The sequence below is a fragment of the Eschrichtius robustus genome, chromosome 4 (genome assembly GCF_028021215.1).
Source record: "Eschrichtius robustus isolate mEscRob2 chromosome 4, mEscRob2.pri, whole genome shotgun sequence".
Classification (NCBI taxonomy): Eukaryota; Metazoa; Chordata; class Mammalia; order Artiodactyla; family Eschrichtiidae; genus Eschrichtius; species Eschrichtius robustus.
Genome location: NC_090827.1, coordinates 87939684 through 87966039, shown reverse-complemented (window position 1 = coordinate 87966039; position 26356 = coordinate 87939684). Strand labels below are relative to the sequence as shown.

Below are 26356 nucleotides of genomic sequence, written 5' to 3'. Positions count from 1 at the left end.
GCTTAAGAACAAAAACGAACCGTAGTGGATGTTCTTTACCAATAGAAAATGGGCCGGACTGAGTTCCGGGGCAGTGTTTTCAGACACTAGACACAGCCGGCTACATTAATCCCGTGGGTTCTGGGTCTGGCTGAGTCAGGGCGGCGCTCTGAGCCGAGTGGGGCCGCGTGAACCGGTCAGGTTGGATTCGAACCTTCGGTTAGAGGCTAAATTCTGGAAGCCTCGACCATATCACATTGGTTCTTACAGAAGAGGAGGCGGCGGAGAGGACCGGGGAGGCCCCGGTAGTGCCAGCCGGCCGGCGCAGAAGCCACACCCTCCTGGCCCCAAACGCCGGCAGGGCGGAGCCACGCGGCCGCAGTTCGGGCAGAGACGCGAGGCGCGGCGCAGCGCGGCGCGGGTTCGCGACTGAGGCGTAAGGGGCTACGACGGCAGCGGCTGCGCCGCCCGGCCGGGTCAGCGTCGTACGCATGCGCGGACGCGGCGCCATTTTGGTGGCCGGGCGCGGAGGTGATTCCACACTCAGGAGAGCGCGGCGGCCGGGGTGGCGTTGGCAGCGTTCGTGTGCTGGGGTGTGAATCGCAGAGGGAGGAGGCGGTGGCGGAAGAGGTGGCGGCGGTGGCGGTGGTCGTAGCGGTGGCGGAGGAGGCGGGTACGAATCAGCTGCGGGCGGAGACATGGCCAACATCGCGGTGCAGCGAATCAAGCGGGAGTTCAAGGAGGTGCTGAAGAGCGAGGAGGTCAGAAATGAACTACCGGACGTGCCCCATCTCAGCCCAGGGCGGGAGGGCCCTTCCAGTGGCGACCCCAATATCCCTGGTAACCCCCGGGTGGCCGCCTTTGCTGCCACCGTTCTGCTTGTGGGGAAGCAGCAGTCTCCCCCTCCTTCCGCCGTTTTCCCCTCCCCTCCCAGGGCCCTGGGATGGACGGTCTCGCGGGCGGTGGTCTGGGGAGGAATACGGTTTTGGGGGGCGGATGGAGGAGGGGCGCTTATCGGCGTGGTGTGAGCTCTAGAGAGAGCCCCAAGGCAGTGGCAACAGCTGGAAGTGTGGCTGTAGGGTGGGGAGGGAGCAGGCCGAGCCTGAGAAAACCCGGGAAGTGGGTTGGGGGAAGGGGAAAGGTGGTAACTGGATCCGGAGAGCCGCGCTGTCCAAAGGCCCACTCTTTTTAAGGGTATTCTGGGTTATAACCGGTCTGGCCGCCACGGTCCTTTTCTTAGGGAAGGAGCGATGCGAGTCCTTAGGTATTGATGAAAGAAGGACGTTCAGAGTTACTCCCTCTCAGTTCGGTATTGGGAGAGAAGAGAAGGCATAATGGGGTACTATCTTCTTTGAGTGGGGGGGGGGATAAGGGAATTTTTACCTGAGGTAGGAAATTAATTCCATATTAGACCGTTATCTCATTTCTACTTACCCCGACATCTAGGCCTCTTTTCGATTGACATCTAAAGCTTTTTGACTGGGTAAAGGCAAGCTGTTTTGGTGTATTAAAGACATTTAAATATTTTTAGCTAGGATTAGGAAAAAATAATGGAGTGTACGAGAAGCTTATTTCAAAATACTGTCTACAAGTTACAGAGTGTCCCAAGACAGTGCCTCTGTGACACTGTTGTGTTGTGCCATGAAACTTCACTATGATGTCCTTCATAGTTAACTTCATTATGAAGTCCCTCATAGTTAACTTGATTCTTACTTTTGAGGAACATCCCTATTAAAAAACATGAGGTTTCAACAGATTAATACATTGCTATATTTCCTTATTAAGAAAGTAGGTTTATCCCAACATATTTATATCTGAAATGATTAAAAAAATTTTTGTCTTAATCTGCTCTTGAGTCCTTTGGAAATTTTAGATACTCTAGTATTAGCCGCACTTATTAATGTAAGATATTTAAAGTGTTATAGTAATTTGACTCAAAATTATGAACGTATCAGTACAGTTTTTTTTTTCATACCCAAATCAAGAAGAATGCTAGGTTGTTTTCCTCCTTGGATTCAACAAAGAAAGATTAAAAATACTGACTGGTTATTTTCAAGATATCACATATCATTATTGGATGTATTATTGCTATTTGTATTTTACTCTTACATTGGTACTTTAATGATCTCATTGATTTGTGAAATTCAGCATTCTAAGTATGTGATGAGTTACTAACATAAGTCTGATAGCAGTTGAACTTTGAGTCTAAAGTGATTATGTATTTTTCCAGCTAGACATGGAGAAAATTGTTTAAGATTATTTAAAAATGCCAAATCCTAGCAGATTTATTGAATGTAATAGTATATAAGTAATGATTGGTTTTACAGAACATGTGTATGTACTCTGACCTCTGTATTTGTTCAAGTGCCAAAACTCTGAATGGAAGGATGACTTTGTATTTTTGTGGTACAGTGCAGAAAAAGAGTCGTAAATGCCTGTACTGATATACAATGAAACAGTGATTCTAAGTTTTTCTCTAAGAAAATATATTCCAGGACAGTTGACATATATCTTCCTAATGAAAGTTTGCAGCTAATATTGTTGCCAGTAGCCTAAAACATTTCTTCTATAATACGGTTGTACAAGCCTGAAACTTAATATAAGACTTTAATGCGTTATTTTCTATTAATTAAAAGTGGTAAGTTACTGCTCTCATAATTCATATAGTCTCTGCATTATGTGAGTTGACTTTTCACCATGATATTTTTAGTACTTAAATTGATGCTTAAAAGAAATCTTGTATTGCTATACTAATGCATATTGTTAAAATAATACAGTTCTATATTAAGTAAGGGATGATGAAGCCTTGCTTCAAGTGACATAGTGTTTCAGAGGAAGAAAACAGAAAATACAAACAGGCAAATTATTTTTTTAAGAACAGTACCTTTATAAATCTGGAATGAAACTTCTTCCAGAAAGTAAGTTAAAAGAACATTTAGGGAAGAGTCAGATATTGGAATATATAACCAGTAAATAGCTTTATTTTCACCAATATTTTATTTAATTGTTATTTTACTAGGTCCAGTTCTATAAGTGGATTATGTTGATTATTTTCAACTCGTAGAAGAACTTGTAGTACAGTCCACGTGTTTCCTTTTTATGCATGTAAATGCAGTATTTGAGTGGCTGGTCAAGTAATCAAGTATTTCCTCATGTAAATCTCCATTTTAGCAAAGTTTATTTCATATGTTTGTGTTTACTAAGACTCCTGATTGATTTTAAGGATTTTTTTTCCCCCTTTTAAGTGCTTTAGTAAAGATAGCTGACATTTGCTGAATTCTGGCCATAAGAAGTAGTAAGTGGCCACTGTTGGAGTGTGTTGTTAATTAAAATATAGCCTCCAAGATAAATTAAATGTGAAAAGCACAGTGCAGAATAGTGGGAGGAGGCCACCATTTGTGTCAGAAGTGGGAGAATAGGTGTATTTGTCTGTATAGGTGAAAGGATTAATGAGAAATTGGTAACATTGATTGCTTGTCTGTCGGAGAATTGGGTGTCTGGGGCAACAGGCATCAAAAGATCCCTTTTGAATTTTGAGTCATGCTAATATGTTATTTACTCAAAATAAATAAACCATGTAGGCCTTTTTTCCTGAGACTGTGTTTGGAAGTCTGTCCTTTATGTGTCAGGTTTATTTAAATCTGAGTGTGAATTTTAAGTAATGTTTCAAAGTTGCTAGGCATGGAAAACTGATTTAAAGTACATTTTATAGTTATTTTTGAGTTGAAGTACATAAGTGAGTTGTTGCTTACAAGGATAGAATAAAACTATAATCTGTATTCATAGGTTGTATTATTATTTACTATCAATTATTATTGGTGTAAACAATTAACCACCATTTGTAGAGGAGCTCTCAGTTCCATTTGTTTATATACATTATTGCTAATTCTCAAGAACAGGTCTTTGAATTAGATTTGTTATTTCTTAGATGAGAAAATTGAGATTCAGAGAAGTTAAATTATTTGTCCACAAATGTGTAGCTTTGAGATGTAGATCTAAGTCTGCTTGTGTTTATATTGTACCATGCTGTCATGACTTGCCAAAGGTAGGCGTACTTTTAATTATTTAAAAATAATTGAACCTGGTTTGTATTACTGATTAAAGGATTTAAATACAACCTAATTTAATTGTTAGTTTAAACATTAAAATAAGTGTTACCTGTAATTAAATGTTTACTTGCATTTCAATATGGAAAATATTTTTAAATTTGATGTTCAGTGAAGTAAAATGCCCTTAAATCAGTGCACATACTCTTGCTTGTTCTTGAGCTGTATGGTACCTGTAGGTTTTTTCATATTGTAGCTGCACTTTGCTAACTAGGATTTTCTAGGATTCTCATAGGGAATATTTAAATCTATGGCATTAACAAATTGGTTTCATGAAAACTACTATTGTATACATTTTCCTTAAGTATTTAAATGGATTTTTGTATCTTTTATTTTAAATTTTATATATTTGATTATTCTGTGTAGAACTAGTTGCAAATCTTTAGAAGAAAGTCTCTTGATTTCTGTAGACCATGCAACCTTGGCACTATGTGGGGCATGTGGGGCAGATAATGAATTCTTTGTTGTGGGTGGTTCTCCTGTGCATTGTAGGATGTTTAGCACTATCCCTGACTAATAGCACTAGATGCCAATAGCACAGGCAATCCTCCCTCCACCTCCCTACCCTCTCCCTGCCAATCATATCAACTAAAAATGTGTCCAGACTTTGCCAAATGCTGAGAACCACTGCTGTAGACAAAACTCTTTAGAAGAACATTTAAGACTGTTAACTAGGTAGGATGTGTAGTATAATTTCTCTAAAAGATGAATGAATGGAAGTAAAGGTACAAAAAATTATATAGCATGGCTACTACTAGGTTTGAATGTTCTGTTTTTGTTTTAAGACTTTGCCCCTTATCAATTAATTATCATCATTTTCTTTTAAACTTTTTCCTTTTTGATTTAAGGAAAAAGGTGAAATTTCCTGCTATAAACTAATGTTACCAGAATTTGAACAATTTTTTACGAATAGAAAAGTGGTGTGTTTTTACAGCTATGTAAATTATAGTTCAGTGTAACTTATTTAGATAGTGTGCCTTAAGAGGTTCTGGGTGTAGGTTGAGCAAGGAAAGTGTTATAGATTGAGTTAAAAAAAACCAACAACTTAAAAAGCCTGTCCAAGTAATACTCTTTGGGGTGCATTTCTCTTCTTCTCTCTTTTTTTTTTTTTAGTTATTATAAAGGCTTTGATCTCTGTCCCTCAGGCACAGAGTTAGATGCATTTGGGATCCCTTTGCAGGTCACCCCTTTGTAAAGAATATATATTCTTATTTCTCAGTAAATATATTATCAGCAGTTATTGAGCATATTGACAACAGCTCTAAAAGACTTACCTGGTTGGAGGTAGATAAAAATGTTAGATGCAAAGAATCAATGCTATGGGAGTTCTGAGGGTATGTGTATGTAGGGAGGTTCTTGAGCTAGGTTCCAAAGGAAAGTTAAGACTGACTTGGAATTTCAGGAGACAGTCATAAAGGAATTACAGGAATACTGTCATTTACAAGTAAATGATCTCTTCTGTAGATGCCTGAACTGGAACTAGGGAGCAGGGTTATGGACAAAATTAGGCAAGAAACACATTTTTATATATATGTGTGTATATATATATATTTGTATATTTTAACATCTTTATTGGGGTATAATTGCTTTACAGTGGTGTGTTAGGTTCTGCTTTATAACAAAGTGAATCAGCTATACATATACATATATCCCCGTATCTCCTTCCTCTTGCGTCTCCCTCCCACCCTCCCTATCCCACCCCTCTAGGTGGTCGCATTTATATATTTATAAAAAAAAGGTTGCACAGCTCTGATATACACAAACATAGTTGTGGAGTTAGAACACATAAGTTTTCTTTGGAGAAAAAAAACACCTTTTTCATATCACAGTAATAAATGGTAATATACAAAGTACATACAATAAAGTGTGACCAGCACCCAAAACAATATTACCAGCACCAGCAGAATCCCCACACCCCACCCCTTTCCAGTCATTTTCCTGGTTTTTAATAGCACAGACTAGCTTTGAGTATGTTTTTTTGTTTTTTGCTTTGAGTATGTTTGAGTAAAAGGATAGACATAAGAGCATATACTATATGATTTCATTTTAAAGGTTTTCAAAAGATGACTTTCAAAATCTTTGTTCAAAACATGCATTAACAGTGTCTTAGAAAATGTGTTGAATGTTAAAGTTGAAAGAGACCTTAGATCTAGGCCAAAAACTTCATCTATAAGATCAGGAAACTGAGGCCTAGAGAGATTGATTGTTGCTCAGTGACTCAAATCTGGTTTATGGTGAACTTCACCCAAGCTTTTGGCATACCAGTTTACTCCAACCATTATATGTGGTTGCTTTATGGGACTATACTTTTCATAAACAACACCATAAAAGCTGAATGCTAATAAAACTAAGTACAACAGTGGGTGACAGTTCAATATTGAGTATTGTATTTAAATATATTTTGCTTTTCTCTCTTGGTGTGAGAAAAGTTTGCCAGGAGGCAGATATACTTACTTCCCCAAGCATAATGTAGTGAGTTTAGCTTAGTGATTAAGAGTGTAGGCTTTGGAATTAGATTTGTGTTCAGTCCTGGCTTTTCTGCTTAATACCTACAGCACTGACTGTTTCAGCTTTCTTATCTGTAAATAGGGAGATCAAGAGAGGCTTTACAGTGCTTAGAGCAATGCTTGGAACATTCAGTAAATGGATGGCTGCTAAGATGTCAAAATTAATTGTACTTTCATACTCTGCTTATTGTTGTCCTTGGACCATAAAGGTTTCCTTCAATGGTTTAGTGAAAGCTGTATACGAATTTGCCTCCAGAAAAGGCTTAACCTGATGAGGGACTTTAGTACTTCTGATATTGTTTCTTTGTGTGCAAATAACCTATGGAGGCTGGTGGCCAAGGGGAATACAAAAGAATATATGTGGGCTTTGTTCTGAAGATGTTAGTTAGTCATTCCTTAGGAGACAGTTATAAATTGGAGAGAAGTTTGTGTTAAAATGACCTTTCTGAGTGAAAAAGAAGTAAATTATTTGGGAGCCTTTCATATAATATGGAGTAATGGGATTATTTTGGATTTCTTGACATGGCTCTGGTCTCCTTTAACTGGACCATGGAATCCATATGCTAATCCTCTAGTGTGTAATCTTGAATTCCTTTGTAAAATCCCTATTTTAAAGTTGGGTCTTGGAAACTAGAAAGTCGTGGTCACATCCATTGACATCCGTCATATGTTCTGTTATGTAATTCTGAAAAGGTGAGACAAGTTCATTTCATTCAAAACCCTTGTCCTTTCCCTGCCTTTAGTTCTTTGCTTTTACTGCAAATTTAACATTTATTTATTTATTTTGGCTGCTCTGGGTCTTAGTTGTGGCACGTCATCTTTAGTTGCGGCATGTGGACTACTTAGTTGTGGCACGCGTGCGGGATCTAGTTCCCCGGCCAGGGATTGAACCTGGGCCCCCTGCACTGGGAGCATGGAGTCTTACCCACTGGACCACCAAGGAAGTGCCTTTACTGCAAATTTAAAACAGTAACTACCTGTAGTTGAATGTCTACTGTCCGATATTTTATATATATGACAGCCTTATGAGATGGGTGTTATTCTTGTTTTATGGATTAGAAAGTTGCAGCTCTGAAGAAATTAAGTAATTTTCCTCAGTGTCGAGTAACTTCGTGGAACAGGGGTTTAAAACCAGGTCTCTGACTCTGTTTACTGGTTATGGTGGAAAGAATAGAGTATAATCATATCTGTTGCTTGCTTCCTATCCATTATCTTTAAAGATGTTTTAAAAAATTATATTTTAGACTTAGAAGTTAAGAAATAATATATGAACATCTTTATATCCACGGTCCAGATTTAATAGATCTTAACTCATGCTGGGTTTAGCTCCTCTTCCACCTGCCCAAGAAATAAAACATACAGACAAAGCTCATTCTGTTCTCTTTCCTTCTTGTAAGTAACCACTATGCTGGGGTTGAGTACATCCCCCCATTCATATTTTTGTTTTTACTATTGATAAACACAGTATTTTTGAGTGTAAAATCACTTTTTAGTATTTTAAACTTCTAAAAAAATTTTTTTCATAGATGGTTATAATATTCTACATCTCCTGCAACTTTTCTTCTCAACGTTGTTTTTTGAGATTTATCTGTGACAATGCATATTGCTCTAGTTCTTCAGTTTTAAACTACAGTTGACCCTTGGCCAACATGGGTTTGAACTGCATGAATCTGTTTATATGCGGATTTTTTTCCATAGTAAATACTGCAGTACTATACAATCCACTGTTGATTGAATGTGTAGATGTGGAGGAACTGGGTATATGGAGGGCCAACTATAAGTTATACTTCAATTTTTGTCTGAGCAGGGGGTTGGTATCCCTAACCCCCCTCGTTGTTCAAGGGTCTACTACGTAGAGTATTTCGTGTCACAGTTTTTAAAATTCATTCTCTTATTGATGGCGTGTAGTTCCAACTTTTAGAAATTATAAAAAGGGATGCATTGAACATTATTATAGTTGTTTTCTTGGGCACATAAGGGTTTTATAGGAAGTAGACTTTCAGGATCTGAGTGTATTTGCATCTTCTGCATGACTCGATATTGCATCATTGTTCTCCCAATGATTGTATCAATTTACACTTGCTGTAGAAGTAAATAAGAATTCTAGGGACCTGACATTTGGAAGGTTTAGATTTTTGTCAGTCTGATGGATATGAAATGGTAGTTTATTTTAATTTTCATTTCCCTTGTCAATAGAGATATTAAGCATGTTTTTGTGTTTATTGGCCATAAGTCTTTCTTTTGTAAAATTAGTGTTTGCATTCCTTACCCATTTTTAAGAATTTGTGTGGTTTGTATTTTTCTTATTGATCTGTAAGAATTCTTTATCTGTATAATTTTCTCTATTTCTGTTATGTGGCTTAATTTCTAACTGTCTTATCTTTTTTTATGCTCTTTTTTTAAAAAATTGTGGTAAATAATATCATAAAACTTTTCATTGTATTTTTAAAAAATATTTATTTATTTTGCTGCATTGGGGTCTTAGTTGTGGCACGCGGCGTCTTCGTTGCCGCATGAGGGATCTTTTAGTTGCAGCATGCAGGCTCTAGTTCCCTGACCAGGGATCAAACCTGGGCCCCCTGCATTGGGAGCGAGGAGTCTTTGACTGCGGGATCACCAGGGAAGTCCCTCATCCTGTATATATTTAAGTGCACAATTTCAGTGGCATTAAGTACATTCACATTGTTGTACAACCAATACCACCATCCATCTCCAAGACTTTACTTTCTGTAAAACTGAAACTCTGTACCCATTAAACACTAACTCCTTACTTCTCAATGATCAACCCCTGGCAGTTACCATTCTATTGAATATTTTCTGTCTCTATGATTTGATTATTATACATTATTTGTTCTGCTGGCTTATTTCACTTTATTGTATCTTTGATCTAACTGAGTTTACTTTTAAAGTAGTCAAATTTGTCTGTCTTTTCCTATGTGGTGTGGTTTTTTGTTTTTGTTTTTTAAAATAAATTTTATTTATTTATTTATTTATTTATTTATTTATGGCTATGTTGGGTCTTCGTTTCTGTGTGAGGGCTTCCTCTAGTTGCGGCAAGTGGGGGCCACTCTTCATCGCGGTGCGCGGGCCTCTCACTATCGCGGCCTCTCCTGTTGCGGAGCACAGGCTCCAGATGCGCAGGCTCAGTAGTTGTGGCTCACGGGCCCAGCTGCTCCGCGGCATGCGGGATCTTCCCAGACCGGGGCTCGGACCCGTGTCCCCTGCATTGGCAGGCAGATTCTCAACCGCTGTGCCACCAGGGAAGCCCTATGGTGTGGTTTTTGTATTTTGTTTAAGGAATCTTTTCCTACTCTGGTTATCATAAAGATATTCTTCTGTATTTGGTTCTTAAAAGTTAATTCATTCTTTAACTTCTGTACTCAGGTTTCTTCTGTCTCTATCATGTCATATTGAAACTACTTTTCCAGGCATTACCAATATCTTCTAAATTGTGAAACAAAAAGTAACTTTTCAGCAGTTGTCCATTTTGTACATCTTTCTTCCACGTTTCCAGTTCCATCTTAGAGCTTTCCCCTTTTGGTTATTCTGATACGACTTTTCTGGTTTTTCTTCAACTTCTCTTACTACCCTTTGTAAGTTACTGATTTCGTCCTCCATCCCCCATTTATCTCCTGAATTTTTGTTTCCGCTTTTGCATTTTTTGTTAATCATCTTAGGTCAGGTTTTCATTTCTCAGATGGACTATTTATATTAAAATAGTTTGCTTATTTACATTTAGTTCTCTGCCTTTGGTCTGTCCCAACTTCTAATTCAACTGGCGCCATGCCACTGGATTTAAATTTTTTTTTTAACTTTCCAAAGAAGTGCTTTTATTACAGGGTTTAGGAAAAGAAAAAAGCTCTAGAAAAAGGAAATTTCCAAAATAGGTCTTCAGCAAGGGTGGGTGCAGTGACAAGTCCAGGCTGGAGTCTTGCTCTCACTAGAGGTCACTTCCGGGTTGTGAGGACGGTCCTCCTGGAGTCTCTCAATCGGCCCCCTCTGGGCCCCAGCGACTGGCCCGGCGGACTTCTCAGCCCTTGGTCAGCCTTGTCGCCCTGTGCCAGCTCCTCGTCATACAGAATTTCATAATTGCCAAGGACTTTCTTTGGGGGTGACTTGTTTCATTTACAGTCTGGAATTTCAACGTTAGGGACCGCGATGTTGAGGGTGTCATTAATCAGGTTATACTTAAGGATTTGGTCGTTGGCAATGTGGAGGTGAGGGATGGGGACGCGTTCACCTCAATCAGCCAGGGCTTCAGCTTGTCGTTGATGATGATGTCGTAGCTGTAGCACTCAAAGCAGTGTTTGTCGTTGTTCATCATGGGTGCCACGGCCTTCAGGGACTGCATGAAGATCCAGTGGATCTCGTTGAACAGCTTGCTGGTCACCTCCTCGCCTCAGGTGCTCTCCAGGTAGAGCCGCAGGTTGTTCACGGTCCACGTGCCCCCGTCCCCCCGTGGATTTGGTTGTAGTCCTCCCCATGTTTCTGAATGGCAACGTTGGTGAGATGAACAAACATGTTATCCAGCTCACTGGTACTCGGGGTGTATTTTACTGTGCAAAAGCAGAAAAATCCAAGTTTATGCATGTAGTAGCGCAGTGGACGGTACGTAGACACCAGAACATACAAGCGCAGGTCAAACTTCCTGCCGCCGATTAGTAACGGGTTGTTAATGTACAGAGAGATCACGTAGGCTTCCTTGGTAGACTGAGTCATGAACAAAGATGTTTTGCTGTCCCAGGAGCACTTTTGATTTGCGAGAGCTTGTTGATCAGAAAGATGCCCTTTCCCTGAGCTTTGCCGCAAGGTTTCATGATCCAGGTGCTGGAGGGGCTTTTCCTGAACTCCACGAACAGGTTGTAGTCGGCGGGCAGCATGTAGGTGACGGGGACGAAGTCCAGGTAGAGGTGTTTCCCACTTTCGTCCTTCTCTACTAAAGGACTTCCTTTCTTCTCCAGCTCTTTCCTGTTATCTTTTGATGTTTTTCACCATCAGATCCTTCTGCATCAGTTCATAGTGGTTCAGGAAATGGTTGACTATTTGATCATCTGAGAGCCGGTAGCCAGTTTTTGTTTTTTTTTTTTTTAATAGCTACTTTATTTATTTATTTATTTATTTTTGGCTGTGTTGGGTCTTCGTTTCGTGCGAGGGCTTTCTCTAGTTGCGGCAAGCGGGGGCCACTCTTCATCACGGTGCGTGGGCCTTTCACTATCGCGGCCCCTCCCATTGCGGGGCACAGGCTCCAGACGCGCAGGCTCAGTAGTTGTGGCTCACGGGCCCAGTTGCTCCGCGGCATGTGGGATCTTCCCAGACCAGGGCTCGAACCCGTGTCCCCTGCATTGGCAGGCAGATTCTCAACCACTGCGCCACCAGGGAAGCCCTGGTAGCCAGTTTTGACACTAAAAACGTTGTGGATGGTTTGCTTGCTCTTCCAGTAAAAATTCCAGTCCTCGTTTTCTGTCACTTGGACCCATCCTCTCTCTTCAAAGTTATTTATCAGCACCGACTTCTCGATATCAGTGATCTATTTCACTTTTCCTGCCATAATCCATAGGTACTTATGGAGCCAACGGGAACGTCCAATTTCTTTTCAGTTTCACCCAGATTTGACTTGGATTCTCACCTGATGTCAGATTGTTTTCCTGTGACTTCCTCCTGTGGGGCGCACAGCACGGAGGAGCGCCCAGGAGCGTGGAGGACGGTGGCCCCGCACCGCGGTGCGGCCCCGCCTCCCTGGATTTAATTTTTAAAACGTTATTTTGTCATTTTCCTTTACATTGTCTACCCCCTATTGCATGAAGTCAAAACCTTTTTACTGTTGTTCTAGCCTACCTTTCCTGACTTATTTCTTGTCAAGTCTCAACTTAGTTGTATGCCTGAACATACCTCAGACCCTCACTCTTCCTCCAGCCTTTAGCTATATTGAGTTGTTCTGTCTGCTTGGAATAAGTCCTTAGCCTCCTTTCTTTGCCTTTTGAAAAACTTACTTCTCCTAAAATGCCATTCCTGATAAGCTTTTCTTTTTTCTTTTTTCTTTTTTTAAAATTTATTTATTTATTTGTTTTTGGCTGCACTGGGTCTTCATTGCTGTGCACGGGCTTTCTCCAGTTGCGGCGAGCAGGGGCTACTCTTCATTGCGGTGCGCGGGCTTCTCATTGCGGTGGCTTCTCTTGTTGCGGAGCATAGGCTCTAGGTGTGAGGGCTTCAGTAGTTGTGGCTCACGGGCTCTAGAGCGCAGGCTCAGTAGTTGTGGTGCACGGGCTTAGTTGCTCCGCAGCGTGTGGAGTCTTCTCGGACCAGGGCTCGAACCCGTGTTTCCTGCATTAGCACTGCTGCACCATCAGGGAAGCTTTTCTTGAACCCACAGTTTACCTTTTTTCTCCAGTATCACTTTGTTGGGATTTTTTTAGAGCAGTTATTATATTTTTGGTAATTGTATATATGTCTTTTTGCTCCTGCTAGATCACTGGGCTCCTTGAGGATTCTTATTCATCTTTTTCTCTTCAGCATCCAGTATGGTGCCTGAAATGTATTAGGCTTAGTAACATTTAAAGTATGCCACCCCACCCCCACCCCCACCCACCCACCGCCCAAATCTTTGATAGGTGTTTAATCTTTTGGAGCTATTGCTGAAAGTGCTCTTTGCCTAGGTTTAGGACAGGTCTATGTTACTCTGTTCATTATTTTTAGTCTTTGTGTGATTATGGATTTTTCTAGTGATTACAAATGCAGGGCTAGCTACCATATGTAGCCTTTTCTCTCAAGTGACTGTGGGATGCTTTACTTCTAGGTTTCTTTGATTCATGTGAACCATCCTATTTGGGATTGGTGTACTTAATTGTGGGTTGTCTGATACTGTTGCTTTTCAACAGTGATATAAAACACTTTGTGCTTCATTTTTCTTAAGTCATTCTGTAGTAGTTCCTTTATTTTTAAAATATATGTATAGAATATACTGCAGTTTATGCATCTGTGCATTGGATATTTGGTTATTTCCAGTTTCTTGCTGGTACAAATGTGCAAGAATTTAGTGTGTACTGCTAGGTTAGATTTTAGAGGGTTATATATGTCAGACTTTTTTTAACGTCTCTTGGCTTGGTCATACTTTGATTATATCCTTAGGTGTTTACTTACATGCTTTATCTCTATCTGTCTGATGGAACCGTGAATGTGTGTCATTGAGGACATAGACCTGTCTTACTGATTTTTCCATCCTCCATTGCTTAGCACATTGCCTGGTGAGCAGGAGGCATTTGTTTTCCTGAATGAGTTTCAGTATTTCTTAAGCTCCAGGGAGCTAATCTCCAAGCACTATGAAAGTAATACCTTTCATCCTGCTTCTGGAAGAATTGAATATGTTGATAAAGGTGGCCGCCAGTGAAGTTGGGTTTCTGTTGATAACGTAGTCAGGTCCTGAATTGGGATGGTATACTGTCCAAGCTCAAAACTGGGGAAATAAGATGGTGGGAAGAGAATCTTTTTTGCTTTATTTTGTAGTTTTCCGCTTTGAAGATCTCAGGGGGCATCTATTTAGAAGTATATATGACATCATCTGTATCTTGTGGTTTAAACTCTTTAGTTAACTCTACATTTTTCTTCATTTATTCAACAAATATTTATTGAATGCCATCTGTGTTTGTTAATAAGCTAGACATGGTCCATGCTGTTATGGAGTAAATTATGGTCCAGTAAGATGGTGAGACATTGAACAGCTAGTTATGTTTGTTGAGTTTAAGTAAGGAGAACTGTGAGGGTGAGGTAACCTGAACTCAGGGAAAGAGTTCCTTGGGAGTAACCCTTAAACTAATACTTGGGAGGATAAATTGGAATTAACTTAGTCATATATTAGGATGATCAACTCTTACATGCACATAGAAAGCTAATAATTATATAGTCAAGAATGTAAACCATTTAATTGCTTTTCTCTTTTAAATAGTCAAAATTCTGTGAATATAAAAGTAACAAACTGATTAAACTTTGAAAAATACAGGGAACTATATCATAAAGTAAAAATTATCGGTAATCTCACTCCCAGAGATAATTCTTTTCTTTAAAAAATGTTTGTCTATGAAATATTTCACATATACAGAGATACATCTTAATTTTGGTATTCCTTTCATTTTATCTATGTATGTACATATATATACATATTTAGAATTTTTTTGGGGTGGGGGAGCGTTGAATACAATTCCCATGGGACTTTAAACCGAAATGTGTAATTTTTAATCATTTGAAGTTGTTTTTCCCTATTAGACTCCAAGCTTCTCAAGGGTAGGCATCATGGCTCATCCATCTTTGTATTATCAGTACCAAGAGCTCTTTAACAGATATTTGAGGGCTCCCTCTATGGTAGGCACCATGATATGTGTTGGGGATATAGTAATGAGTGGGATAAGGGAAGACAGACAAATAAGTAATAAATGCAGTGCAGAGCTGTATAATAATATTGTCCAGATGAAATTAATTGGTTGTTTTTGATTGGGTGTTCAGAAAAGGCTTATCCTAGAATTGTAAACTTAAATTGAGATCTGAATGTTAAAAGCACGTCACTAGGGGAAGAACAGTCCAGATCAGAGGAAACTGTTAGTGTAAAAGCTCTAAAGTGGGAATGAATTTGCTATGCGTAAGCAACCAAAAGGAGGTTGTTGTGGCTGGAGTATTGTGGGTAACGGAGGAGAATGGTGCAAGATGAAGTTGGAGATGTAGGTGGGAGCCAGATCACACACAAGCCATTTGAGGATTTAAAGCAAACGACAGAATTTGTGTTTTTAAAAGATCACTTTGGCTGCTGTGGAGAATGAATTGACCCTGAAGATATGAGGAAACGTTTACTACTTAAAGGTTGAGTTTTGCTGGATATAACAAAAGAAACAGTAGTAGTGATTGAAATAAATAGAAAAAGTCTGGAGGGAAAGTATCCCAAAGTTGCTTGGTTAGGGGCTTTATAGTGTTAATAGTCTACTTCTAACTTTCAGGTTACTATTCTTAGGAGTTTGACCCTTGTCCCTAAACTCTCAGAATGGCTATCAGAGGACCAGGCAGCCTATCTGAATTTCAAAAAGGGAAAGGCACCAGGCACTGCCAGCTGAGTTCACTCCCTTTAAAGAGATATCTGAGGTTCCATTCAGTGACCTCTCTTTTTATTTTTTTATTCACCAGTGTCATAATCACTTCTTGGTTTAAGGCAGGCTAGGAAATGTTTATTAGCTGAGCACATTGCTCCCCAATTAAAATGAGGGTTTTGTTAGTAAGGAAGGAGAAGGAAATTTGTTAGGCACTTCCCATGTGGGGTTGGGGATAGGAGGCAGGAATGAACTCAGGAAGATCATTTGGGAAGCCTTTCTAGGTAGCCTAGGCAAGAGATGATTGTAGCTTGGGGTTAGGGTAGAATAGAGGGGGCTTAAGAGAAGTGTTTGGGTTATGTTTTAAGAGTGGAGTCACCAGAGCTTGCTGATGGTGTAGAGAAATAATGAAGCTGGAAAAACACCTAGATTTTTGTCTTTTGCAACTAGATAGATGGTGGTGCTAATTTCTGAGTTGAGGAGTGGGAAGAGCACACTGGAGGTGGGGAGGATAAGAATTTAAGCAGTTCATTATGTGAGTGGAGGTTAGATCTGAAGAGAGATTTGGCATCATAGATACATAGATGGTATAATTTGAAGCTTAGACTGGGTAACTTAACTCTAGGAGAATTTGGTTAGAAAAGGAGGGGTCTAGGACAAAATCTGGTTTTTGTCCTGGTTCCATAGCACATGTTGAAGTTGAATTGATGAGAACCAACAAAGGAGAGCGTGGTGTCATTGAAGCCAAGAGAAGACAGAGTTCCAAGAAGAGGGTGGTCAACTTTATCATGCTGCTTAAATGGGAGAAATGACTGTTCAATTTGCAGTGTGATCATTGGTGACCTTGACTGGAATATTTTCATTGGAATGGTGTGCATGTGTTATTGGGGTGGATTGTTAAGAGGAATGAGATGAGGAACTGGCAACTATGGTCAACTTTTTAAAGGAGTTTTGCTTTTACAGGGAAGGAGAGAAGTGGGGGAGCTGGAGAAGACCATGGCTTCAGAGATCTTTAAAAAAAAAATTTCTAGTAGATATTAGAGTATGTTTGTATGTTGATGGATGGGAGAAATTGATTATGCTAGAGAGAGGAGTAACTGAAGGAGCAAAGTCCTTGAGAAGAACAGGGGGTGGTGTTCCTAACGTAAGTGGAAGGATTAATCTTTAATAGGAGCAGAGACACTTAGGGCAATGTTAAGTTTCCATTTGGGATTTGTGGTTTTCACTTGAACATAAGACCGCTTAATGGTGGTTGTTCCCTGCTCCCTCCCCCAGCAGTGCTGCTTGGGGCAGACACAGGAAGTTTTTTTTTTGTTTTTTTTTTTTTAGTTAATTGGGGAATGAATTTAATTAGCATTAGGGCTTTGCCATATGAGTACACTGCAGGAAGAAAGGTATCAAGGTTGTCAAGAGTATTTGCAAGGGAGTGATTATAATGAATGCCCAAGGAATCTAAACTGGCTAAGGAGGAAGTGAGGACCTTAAAGGTGATTGATAATGAGGGAGAGTCAGGGAGAGTGGTTCTGTTTTGATGAAGCCAGCTAATAGCTGGGTTTGGGGTACCAAAGTGAATTTATTTAATCCATGGAGGTTGGGAATCTGAGAAACTTGAAGTGGACTTCGGAGAAGGTGCAGGTTTAGGTGACGACAAAATCAAGAGTATGATTATGGGGATAAGAGCTTACAGTCTGTTAATATTTGTCGGGAACACAGGCAGTCTTAATCCTGTCTCCTTGCTTGTCTATGAGAATTGAGAAGAAATGTACAAAGATGACAAATTAGGCAACAGTCTCATCAACCACAGATAGCTGTTGATATAAACAGCCTTTTAATCAAATCAGGATCTTTGTATGTATACTGTTTTATATCTTTTTCCTGTTAATATAGCTTGTGTTTTCTTCAGGGCATTAAATATTCTTTTTAAATATTTAGTGTTTAACTTTGAGTATTAGAATTAAATAGTATTTACATATTAATGTTTAGTACTGCCTGACTAAACCATTCTTTTGTCGAACATTTATAAATTGTTTCTATTTTTTCTTGTTATAGCCTTTCCTGCTGAAAGGCATATCTTTACATAATACTTTTTTTTAAAATAAATTTATTTATTTTTGGCTGCATTGGGTCTTCGTTGCTGTGCACGGGCTTTCTCTTGTTGCGGTGAGCAAGGGCTACTCTTCATTGCGTTGCGCGGGCTTCTCATTGCGGTGGCTTCTCTTGTTGCAGAGCACCGGCTCTAGGCACACGGACTTCAGTAGTTGTGGTTCGCGGGCTCTAGAGCGCAGGCCCAGTAGTTGTAGCGCACAGGCTTAGTTGCTCCACAGCATGTGGGATCTTCCCAGACCAGGGATTGAACCTGTGTCCCCTGCTTTGGCAGGCGGATTCTCAACCCGCTGCACCACCAGGGACGTCCCATGATACTTTTTATCTGAGTTTATTTCCATAAGATAGATTACTGGAAGAAAATTACTAGGTCATAGTATCTGAACTTATGACCAAGGTGTTTTCTAGGAAGTTTGTTGTAAATTGCTCTAGTACTGGCACTGTATGAGGCAGCCCATTTCATCATATTCTCACCATTAATACAACCTTTTTTTTTAAAGTCAGATAGAAAAATTAACTGTCCCATTTTATCTGTTTATTTAACTTTTTTTTTTTGAAAAACATTGAGTTTATTTAGATAAACATTTGACCAAGCCCTAGTTTATCCAGTGAACTTGAGTAAGTTCTATGAACTAGACATTTTATGGGCAAGTAAGTGGCAGAAAAAATAAAAAAAAATTCATTTAACTTTTTATTAAGAAAATTTTCAAGTGGAAGAGTTGAAAGAACAGTATGCCTCTGTCATCACTGCCTAGATTCAACAATTGTTAATGCTGCTGTTATGAAGATAATTCACTATCAAAAGCTGAGCATGCATCTCCTCTAAATAGCATTCTTTTACATAACCACAGTATCATTATTCTACCTAAGAAAATTGTTAATTCCTTAGTATCTAATATTCATATTTTCCATATCTCCCTAGTTACTTAAAAAAATGTCTTTTATAGTTTTTTGGATTTTTTTTTTTGAAGAATCCGCTTAAGGTTTACACATTGCATATGAATGTAGTATTTTTGCTTGTTTGTTTGGGGTTTTTTTTTTGGCTTGCGGGATCTTGGTTCCTGGACCAGGGATTGAACCCTGGTAATGGCAGTGAAAGCACTGAGTCCTAGCCAGGGGATTCCCTGAATGTAATTTTTAGTCTTTTAAAATTTATGATGGTTCTCCTGCACACACCTCCATTTTTAATTCTGGAGATTTCCTCATGGTGATGCTTTAACTTGTATTTCTTATAAACTGGGAGTTTAGGTATAAAGGTTTGACTGGATTAGCAGGTTAAACATTTTTGGCAAGACTCCAAGTGTAATGTCGGTACTTCATATTGAATCATGTTAATATATGTGTAATATCAGGTTTTTGCACTGTTCGTGATGTCAGGTCACTTGTGTAATCACTTGATTAAGGTGGGAGCCACAAGATCTCTTCGTGAAGGTATATTTTATTCCTTTTGCAGTTCGCAAGTAAACTGAAGTTAATGCTTTGGTTCTTTGCAAATATCTTACTCTTTAGTATCCTTTCACCTGATAAGGATCATCATCCATTGATTTTCCTAATTGTCAACTTTATATTTACCTAGCTAGAATTCTTCCAGAAAGAAGAGCTTTCCATCATTAACTGGGATGAAAATTACTTATTATCAGAGTATAGATTTGGTGTAATAGTCACCTCCTATGGCAACAAATGATTTTCCTCTTTCTTTTTTTTAAATATTTTAATTTATTATTTTTGGCTGCATTGGGTCTTCGTTGCTGCATGTGGGCTTTCTCTCGTTGCGGCGAACAGCGCTTCTCATTGCGGTGGCTTCTCGTGTTGCGGAACACGGGGTCTAGGCGTGCGGGCTTCAGTAGTTGCAGCACGAGGGCTTCAGTAGTTGTGGGCTCTAGAGTGCAGGCTCAGTAGTTGTGGTGCACAGGCGTAATTGCTCCGCGGCATGTGGGATCTTCCCGGACCAGGGATTGAACCCGTGTCCCCTGCACTGGCAGGCGGATTCTTAACCACTTCGCCACCAGAGAAGTCCCCTTTTCTCTTTTTTTAATCAGTGTGTGGATGTCTTAGCCCGTGCTGCCACAGCAAAATACCATAGACTGGGTGGCATAAACCACAGAAATACATTTTCTCACAGTTCTGGAGGCAGGGGACTTCAAGTCATAGCTGTGAAAGTAATTTGAGATTGGTCTCTGTTTGAAATTCTTGTGGTTAAAATACGTTTATGCAAAATAAATTTGTCTATGTTTGATTTTATAGAAGAGTTTGTGTTTAGGTGGAAGGATTACTGTAAGTAGTAGCAGTGATGGCAAATATTCTTACCCCTTTTTTTAAGGAAAACATAGTTTTGCCTCAAGTTTAGATATATATCCTTTGTCACTTTAACATCTGTATTTGTCAAATTAAGGCATTTCCAAATACCTTTTTGATAAAAATTTTCATGGAATTGTATTCTTGAATTTTTGGAATAAACCCCTTGGTCATAGTGAATAGTACTTAAATTTGTTATGGTATGTTAACCAAGATTTTGTTGAGAATTGTGTAACTTTTTAGTGAGACTAGCCTGTGTTTGTTCAGAATTGTGCTGGCTGAGTTTGGGGGATCAAAGCCATTGTTTGTCCTATAAAATGTGTTTGTAATCATTCTGTCCCTTTCATTGTTTTGAAACAGTGTGGGATCATTTTTTGTAAAGTGGAATGTATGTTTGAGAACCAGGTGGCTTTTTAGAGAGTGGTTGCTAAATTTTTGTCAGTTTAGGTATTTTAAAAAAAATCTCTTGGGACTTCCCTGGCGGTCCAGTGGTTAAGACTTCGCATTCCAATGCAGGGGGGTGCGGGTTCAGTCCCTGGTCAGGGGAGGTGAGATCCCACATGCCTTGTGGCCAAAAAACCAAAACATAAAACAGAAGCAGTATTATAACAAATTCAATAAAAATGGTCCACATCAAAAAAAAAAAATCTCTTATTTAAGATATTACATTTCGCTTATTATTTATGATCTGTTTTTAATGTGTAGTAAACACAGGATATGGTTTATCTCATTTTTTAAAGGTTTTTTAAAAAAATTATTTATTTATTTATTTCTACTTTTTTTTGGGGGGGGGGCTGCATCCGGTCTTTGTTGTGGCGTTCGTTACGGCACTTGGGCTTCTCTCTAGTTGTGGTGCACAGGCTCCAGGGCGTGCGGACGCAGTAGTTGTGGTACATGGGCTTAGTTTCTCCACGACACGTGGGATCTTAGTTCCCCAACTAGGGATCAAACCCACGTCCCCTGCATTGGAAGGTGGATTCTTTACCACTGGGCTACAAGGGAAGTCTCGGTTTATCTCGTTTTTTAGTTTCCTGTCTCTATCTTCCTTTTAGTTTACTTATTCTGTATTTTATCAGTTGAGCCCATGACTTTTTGGTTTTATTTATTTTATTTCATTGAGTCACTAGTTCCATTGTTTTTCTTCCTTTTTGTTTGGTTCAGTTCTTTAGTTTTTGTTTTTGTTTTTGTTTCCTTTTTGCTGTCAGTACTTTGAACCCTTTAAAATTCCTTCTTAAATTTTCTTAGGTGACATAGGAGTTTGGAAAGTTAAAAGTTGTTTTAAATTACTTAAGAGTACAGAGTCTCATTGTTAAAATTTTTCAATTACAGAAATATACAGAGTAAAAGTTTTCGTTACCCATCCACCCTTTCCTTCCTTCCCTCAATCCTAATCCTCTCTTTCAGAAGGAAACTTTAACAACTTTTTCTATGCATCTACATATTCAGAAAACATAGGAACTTGTAGTTTGTTGACTGAAAAAAAAATACACAACCTAGAAGTTGAGAATTATGTTTTATTTGGCGGGTTTTCCAAGGACTTAAGCATGGGAGATAGCCTCTCAGATTGCTCTGAGGAACTGGTCCAAAGAGATAAGGGAGGAGCCAGGACTTATAGGAGTTTTGCAACAAAAACCAGGTAGTGGGAACATCAAAAGATTACCGTTAATTAAAGAAAACCAGATATCTCAAGGTAATGAATTTAACACTTTTCTATGTATGGGAAGATTCGAGAGTTTGGGCTCATTGAAATCGTTCCTTTGATATGCACCTTAACTATTTAGGGCCTGTATGTATCCTGCTTTTTTCCATCCTGAATCCCCTCAGGGTACACCGTCAGGACTGGGTGCAGTGGCTGAATGCTAGATGGCTGCAACATCCTTTGTTTACTGATACTGCAAGCAGTATTTTTCGTCTACAAGTTTATGAACTTTCATAAATACAAACAAGAGTACAGACACACTAAAAGTTATTTTAGCTCTGTGTGATGATGTTGTAAAGGAAAGCTTGTGCAGTATCACAAGACTTTTGAACAAAGAGATCTAAGAACAGCCTTCTGACACCTTATTCGTTGGTAAGAGAGTTTTATAGTCCTTTAGATTTTGACAAGAGAATGCCATTAACTGATTAATAAAAATTTAAAATAAATTTTTATTTTTGATTTTGTAGTGTTTTATTATGATATTTCTGAACAAATTACTTGAGTATTTTTAAATGACTGTGTCCTGACTTAGCTTTAAAAAAAAAAAATTACCCTGTGGTATGGACATGTTGAATACATTGCCAGTTTTATTTACCAATTTGTGTTCCCCTAGGACATGCTCAGTTATTTTGTGAAAATGTGTATATTTGATGAAGTTTCTTTTTTTTCCCCACTTTTAAAATTATCTTAGTGTACCTGCAAGGAAATGTTGAGGTCTATAATTAAAATTATATTTATTTACTTTTTGTATTTCTGCTTGTTTTTTTGATGTTAGTCAAACAAATATTATAGTATTTTTGATGTGCTTTTTGTTTCCAATGCTTTCTAGAAGATAGATCAGTTCTTGCTGTTCTCCTCAGACTTGTTGAGTCTTTGTCCATTTTTGTCTTTTAGACTTAAGTATTTATTCCTTCTTGTAGGGAATGATTACTGGATTTTGATTTTAATATATATGGTGACACATTTGAAGAGTTCAACAACGTGTAAATTTATTGTTGGAATTGGTAACTTTGTGCTTCCATTTTATGTTTATTTTCATTTTTATTTGCATAAACTATTTAACAAACAACTTTCAACTTTAACAGAAAGCCTTTCATTTCCATGAACTAATTAAATTTCTAGTTATTTAGATATATTAATATTATTTAACAGTTAATATTTTAATATTTTTGTCTCTCAAACTTTTTATTTTAAGCCTCTGTTGTGTCTGTGGATATGGTAATTGATTGACAGATAATTTTGGATCTTCCAGATCTAGGAAATACTTTAGTGGCCCAAGGATAATTTTCTTCTTGCCTTTTCTTTATTCGGGAATTTTAAAGCATATCTATGTTATCTTGTCTCTATAGCTTCACATATAAATGTCTTTCATATTCTCAGCGTGTATTAATATCTTTAAAAATATTTTCTTACACAGAAGTACCATTTTTACATCTAACAGATTAACCGAAACATCTCGATATCATGTAATAAAGTCCATATTCAGATTTCTCCAGTTGTCTCAGAAACATGCAAAGGCTGTTTTTCATTTTTACAATCTTGTTAGTTTTTATTCTGCAAATTTCTGTAGCTGGTAATCGTAGAATAAATATTTTATGTTCTATTTTTTTCTTTACATATCATGAACACTTTTGAATGTTTAGTACTCATTTTTTTAACTTGAAGACTTAAAAAAAAAAAATAGCTGTCAGGTTCACAGCAAAATTGAGAGGAATGTACAGAGATTTCCCGTATACCTCCTGCCCCCACACATGCATAGTCTTCCCCATTATCAACATCCCCCACCAACATATATATCTTTTACAGTGGTTGAATCTACATTGATACCTCATAATCACCCAAAGTCCATAGTTTACCTTAGGGTTCACTGTTGGTGTTATTTATTCTGTGAGTTTGGACAAATGTATAATGACATGTATTTATCATTATAGTATTGTGTAGAGTATTTTCACTGCCCTAAAAATCCTCTGTGCTCTGCCTGTTCATCCTTCCCTCTCAAAACACTGACAACCACTGATTTTTTAACTGTCTTCATAGTTTTGCTTTTCCAGAATGTTATGGAGTTGGGATTGTGTAATATATAGCCTTTTCAGATTTGCTTGTTTCACTTAATATGTATTTAAGTTTTCTCCATATCTCTTCATGGCTTGATAACTATTTTTATTGCTGTATAATATTTCATTGGATGTAATAGCTTGTTTATCCATTCTCCTGTTAAAGGACATCTTGTTGGCTTCCACGTTTTGGCATCATGAATAAAGCTGCTATAAACATCTGTGTGCAGGTTTTTGTGGGGACATAAGTTTTCACATCCCTTTGGTAATTACCAAGGAGTGTGATTGCTGTATCATATGGTAAGAGTATGTTTAGTTTTTTAAGAAACTGCCAAACTGTCTTCCACGGTGGCTGTATAATTTTGTATTCCCACTAGTAATGAATGAGAGTGCCTGTTGCTCCACAACCTTGTCAGCATTTGCTCTTGTCAGTGTGCTGGATTTGTGCCATTCTAATATGTGTGTAGCGGTATCTCACTTTAATTTGCATTTCCCGATGACTTGACTGGAGTGTCTTTTCATATGCTTATTTGTCATCTGTGTGTCTACTTTGGTGAGGTGTCTGTTTAGGTCTTTGGCCATTTTTTTTTAAAAAAAATTTATTTATTTATTTTGGCTGTGTTGGGTCTTTGTTGCTGCGCGCAGGCTTTTCTCTAGTTGCGGCGAGCAGGGGCTACTTTTCGTTCAGGTGCGCAGGCTTCTCATTGTGGTGGCTTCTCTTGTTGTGGAGCATGGGCTCTAGGTGTGTGGGTTTCAGTAGTTGTGGCTTGAGGGCTCTAGAGCGCAGGCTCAGTAGTTGTGGCGCACGGGCATAGTTGCTCCGTGGCATGTGGGATCTTCCCGGACCAGGGCTCGAACCCGTGTCCCCTGCATTGGCAGGCGGATTCTTAACCACTGCACCACCAGGGAAATCCCCACTACAACTTTCCTTGGATTAGTATATTCTTCTCCATGCCTTTACTTTTTTTTCAAAATTGTGATGTAAAATACGCATAAAAGTCACCATCTTAACCATTCATGTTGCCGTGAATCCACCATCTTGCAAAACTGAAAGTCTATACCCAGTGAACAATAACTCCCTTTTCCCTCTACCCCCACCTCCTGGTAACTACCGTTTTACTTTCTGACTCTGTAAGTAGAATCATAAAGTATCTTTTTGTGACTGACTTATTTCACTTAGCATAGTGTCCTCAAGGTGCATCCATGTTGTAACATGTCAGATTTCCTTCCTTTTTAAGGCTGAATAATCCATTGTATATATACACCACATTTTGTTTATTTATTCATCTGCCAATAGGCACTTGGGTTCTTCCACCTTTTGGCTTTTTTGAATAATGCCATCATGAACATGAGTGTGCAGATTATCTTATTTGAGACCCTGCTGCAGTTCTTTTGAGTATGTACCCAGAAGTGGAATTGCTGGATCACATGGTTATTCTATTTTCAATTTTTTGATGAACCATACTGTTTTCCATTGTGGCCACACCATTTTATATTCCCACCAGTAGTGCACAGAGTTCCAGTTTCTTCACATCCTTGCCAACACTTGTTATTTCCAGTCTTTTTGATAGTGGCCATCTCAATGGATGTGAGGTGGTATCTCATTGTGGTTTTGATTTGCATTTTCCTAATGATAGTTACATAGTGATATTGAGCATCTTTTTATGCACTTGATGGCCATTTGTATATCTTGTAGAGAAATGTCTATTCAAGTACTTTGCCATTAAAAATTTTTTTAATGGTTTCCCTATTATTTATTTTTTAAAATATTCATTCATTCATTCATTATTTATTTATTTATTGGCTGCATCGGGTCTTAGTTCGGGTGCACGGGCTCTTCGTTGCGGTCTTAGTTGCAGCTTTTCTCTAGTTGTGGCGCGTGGGCTCCAGTGCGCATAGGCTCTGTAGTTGCGACAGGCAGGCTGTCTAGTTGTGGCATGCAGGCTTAATTGCCCTGCAGCATGTGGGATCTTAGTTCCTTGACCAGGGATCGAACTGGTGTCCCCTGAATTGCAAGACAGATTCTTAACCAGTGGACCACCAGGGACGTCCCACTTTGCCATTTTTAAATTAGGTTGTTTGCTTTTTGTTGTTGAGTTTAAGAGCTCTATATATTTTGGATATTAACCGCTTGTCATTTATATGATTTGCAGATATTTTCTCCTATTCCATAGGTTGCCTTTTCACTCTGTTGATTGTATGCTTTGATACACAGAAGTTTTTCATTTTGATGTAGTCCGTTTTATTTTTACTTTTGTTGCCTGTGTTTTTGGTGTTGTATTTAAAGTGGGATTTTTATAGACAACATAAAGTTGAATCTTTTTTTTATCTACTTCAGCAGTATATTTTAATTATTTAGACCATTGACATGTAAGATCATAATTGATAGTTGGATTAATGCCTACCATATTTTTAAAATGGTTTTCTATTTATTGCCCTTGTTCTTTCTTTTGTCTAACACTCTTTTCTGCCTTATCTTGTTTTTAATTGATCATTTTATATGATTCTAGTTTTTTCTTCTTTTAGCGTAGCAGTTGTGCTTTAAAAA

General features: G+C 38.6%; 1 protein-coding gene and 1 pseudogene across 1 annotated transcript in view; one reads left to right on the top strand and one right to left on the bottom strand.

Annotated features, from left to right (window-relative positions):
- The first annotated feature begins 481 nt into the window (after nucleotides 1-481).
- The window catches only part of UBE2K (ubiquitin conjugating enzyme E2 K), a 71757-nt gene continuing 45882 nt past the window's right edge, over nucleotides 482-26356 (top strand). Inside the window, exon 1 of the mRNA XM_068543081.1 lies at nucleotides 482-740. Within this exon, the coding sequence (XP_068399182.1) occupies nucleotides 678-740 (63 nt within the window). The 5' untranslated portion in view covers nucleotides 482-677. The remainder of the gene's footprint in view (nucleotides 741-26356) is intronic.
- LOC137763784 (polyglutamylase complex subunit TTLL1-like) lies at nucleotides 10540-12155 on the bottom strand (annotated as a pseudogene).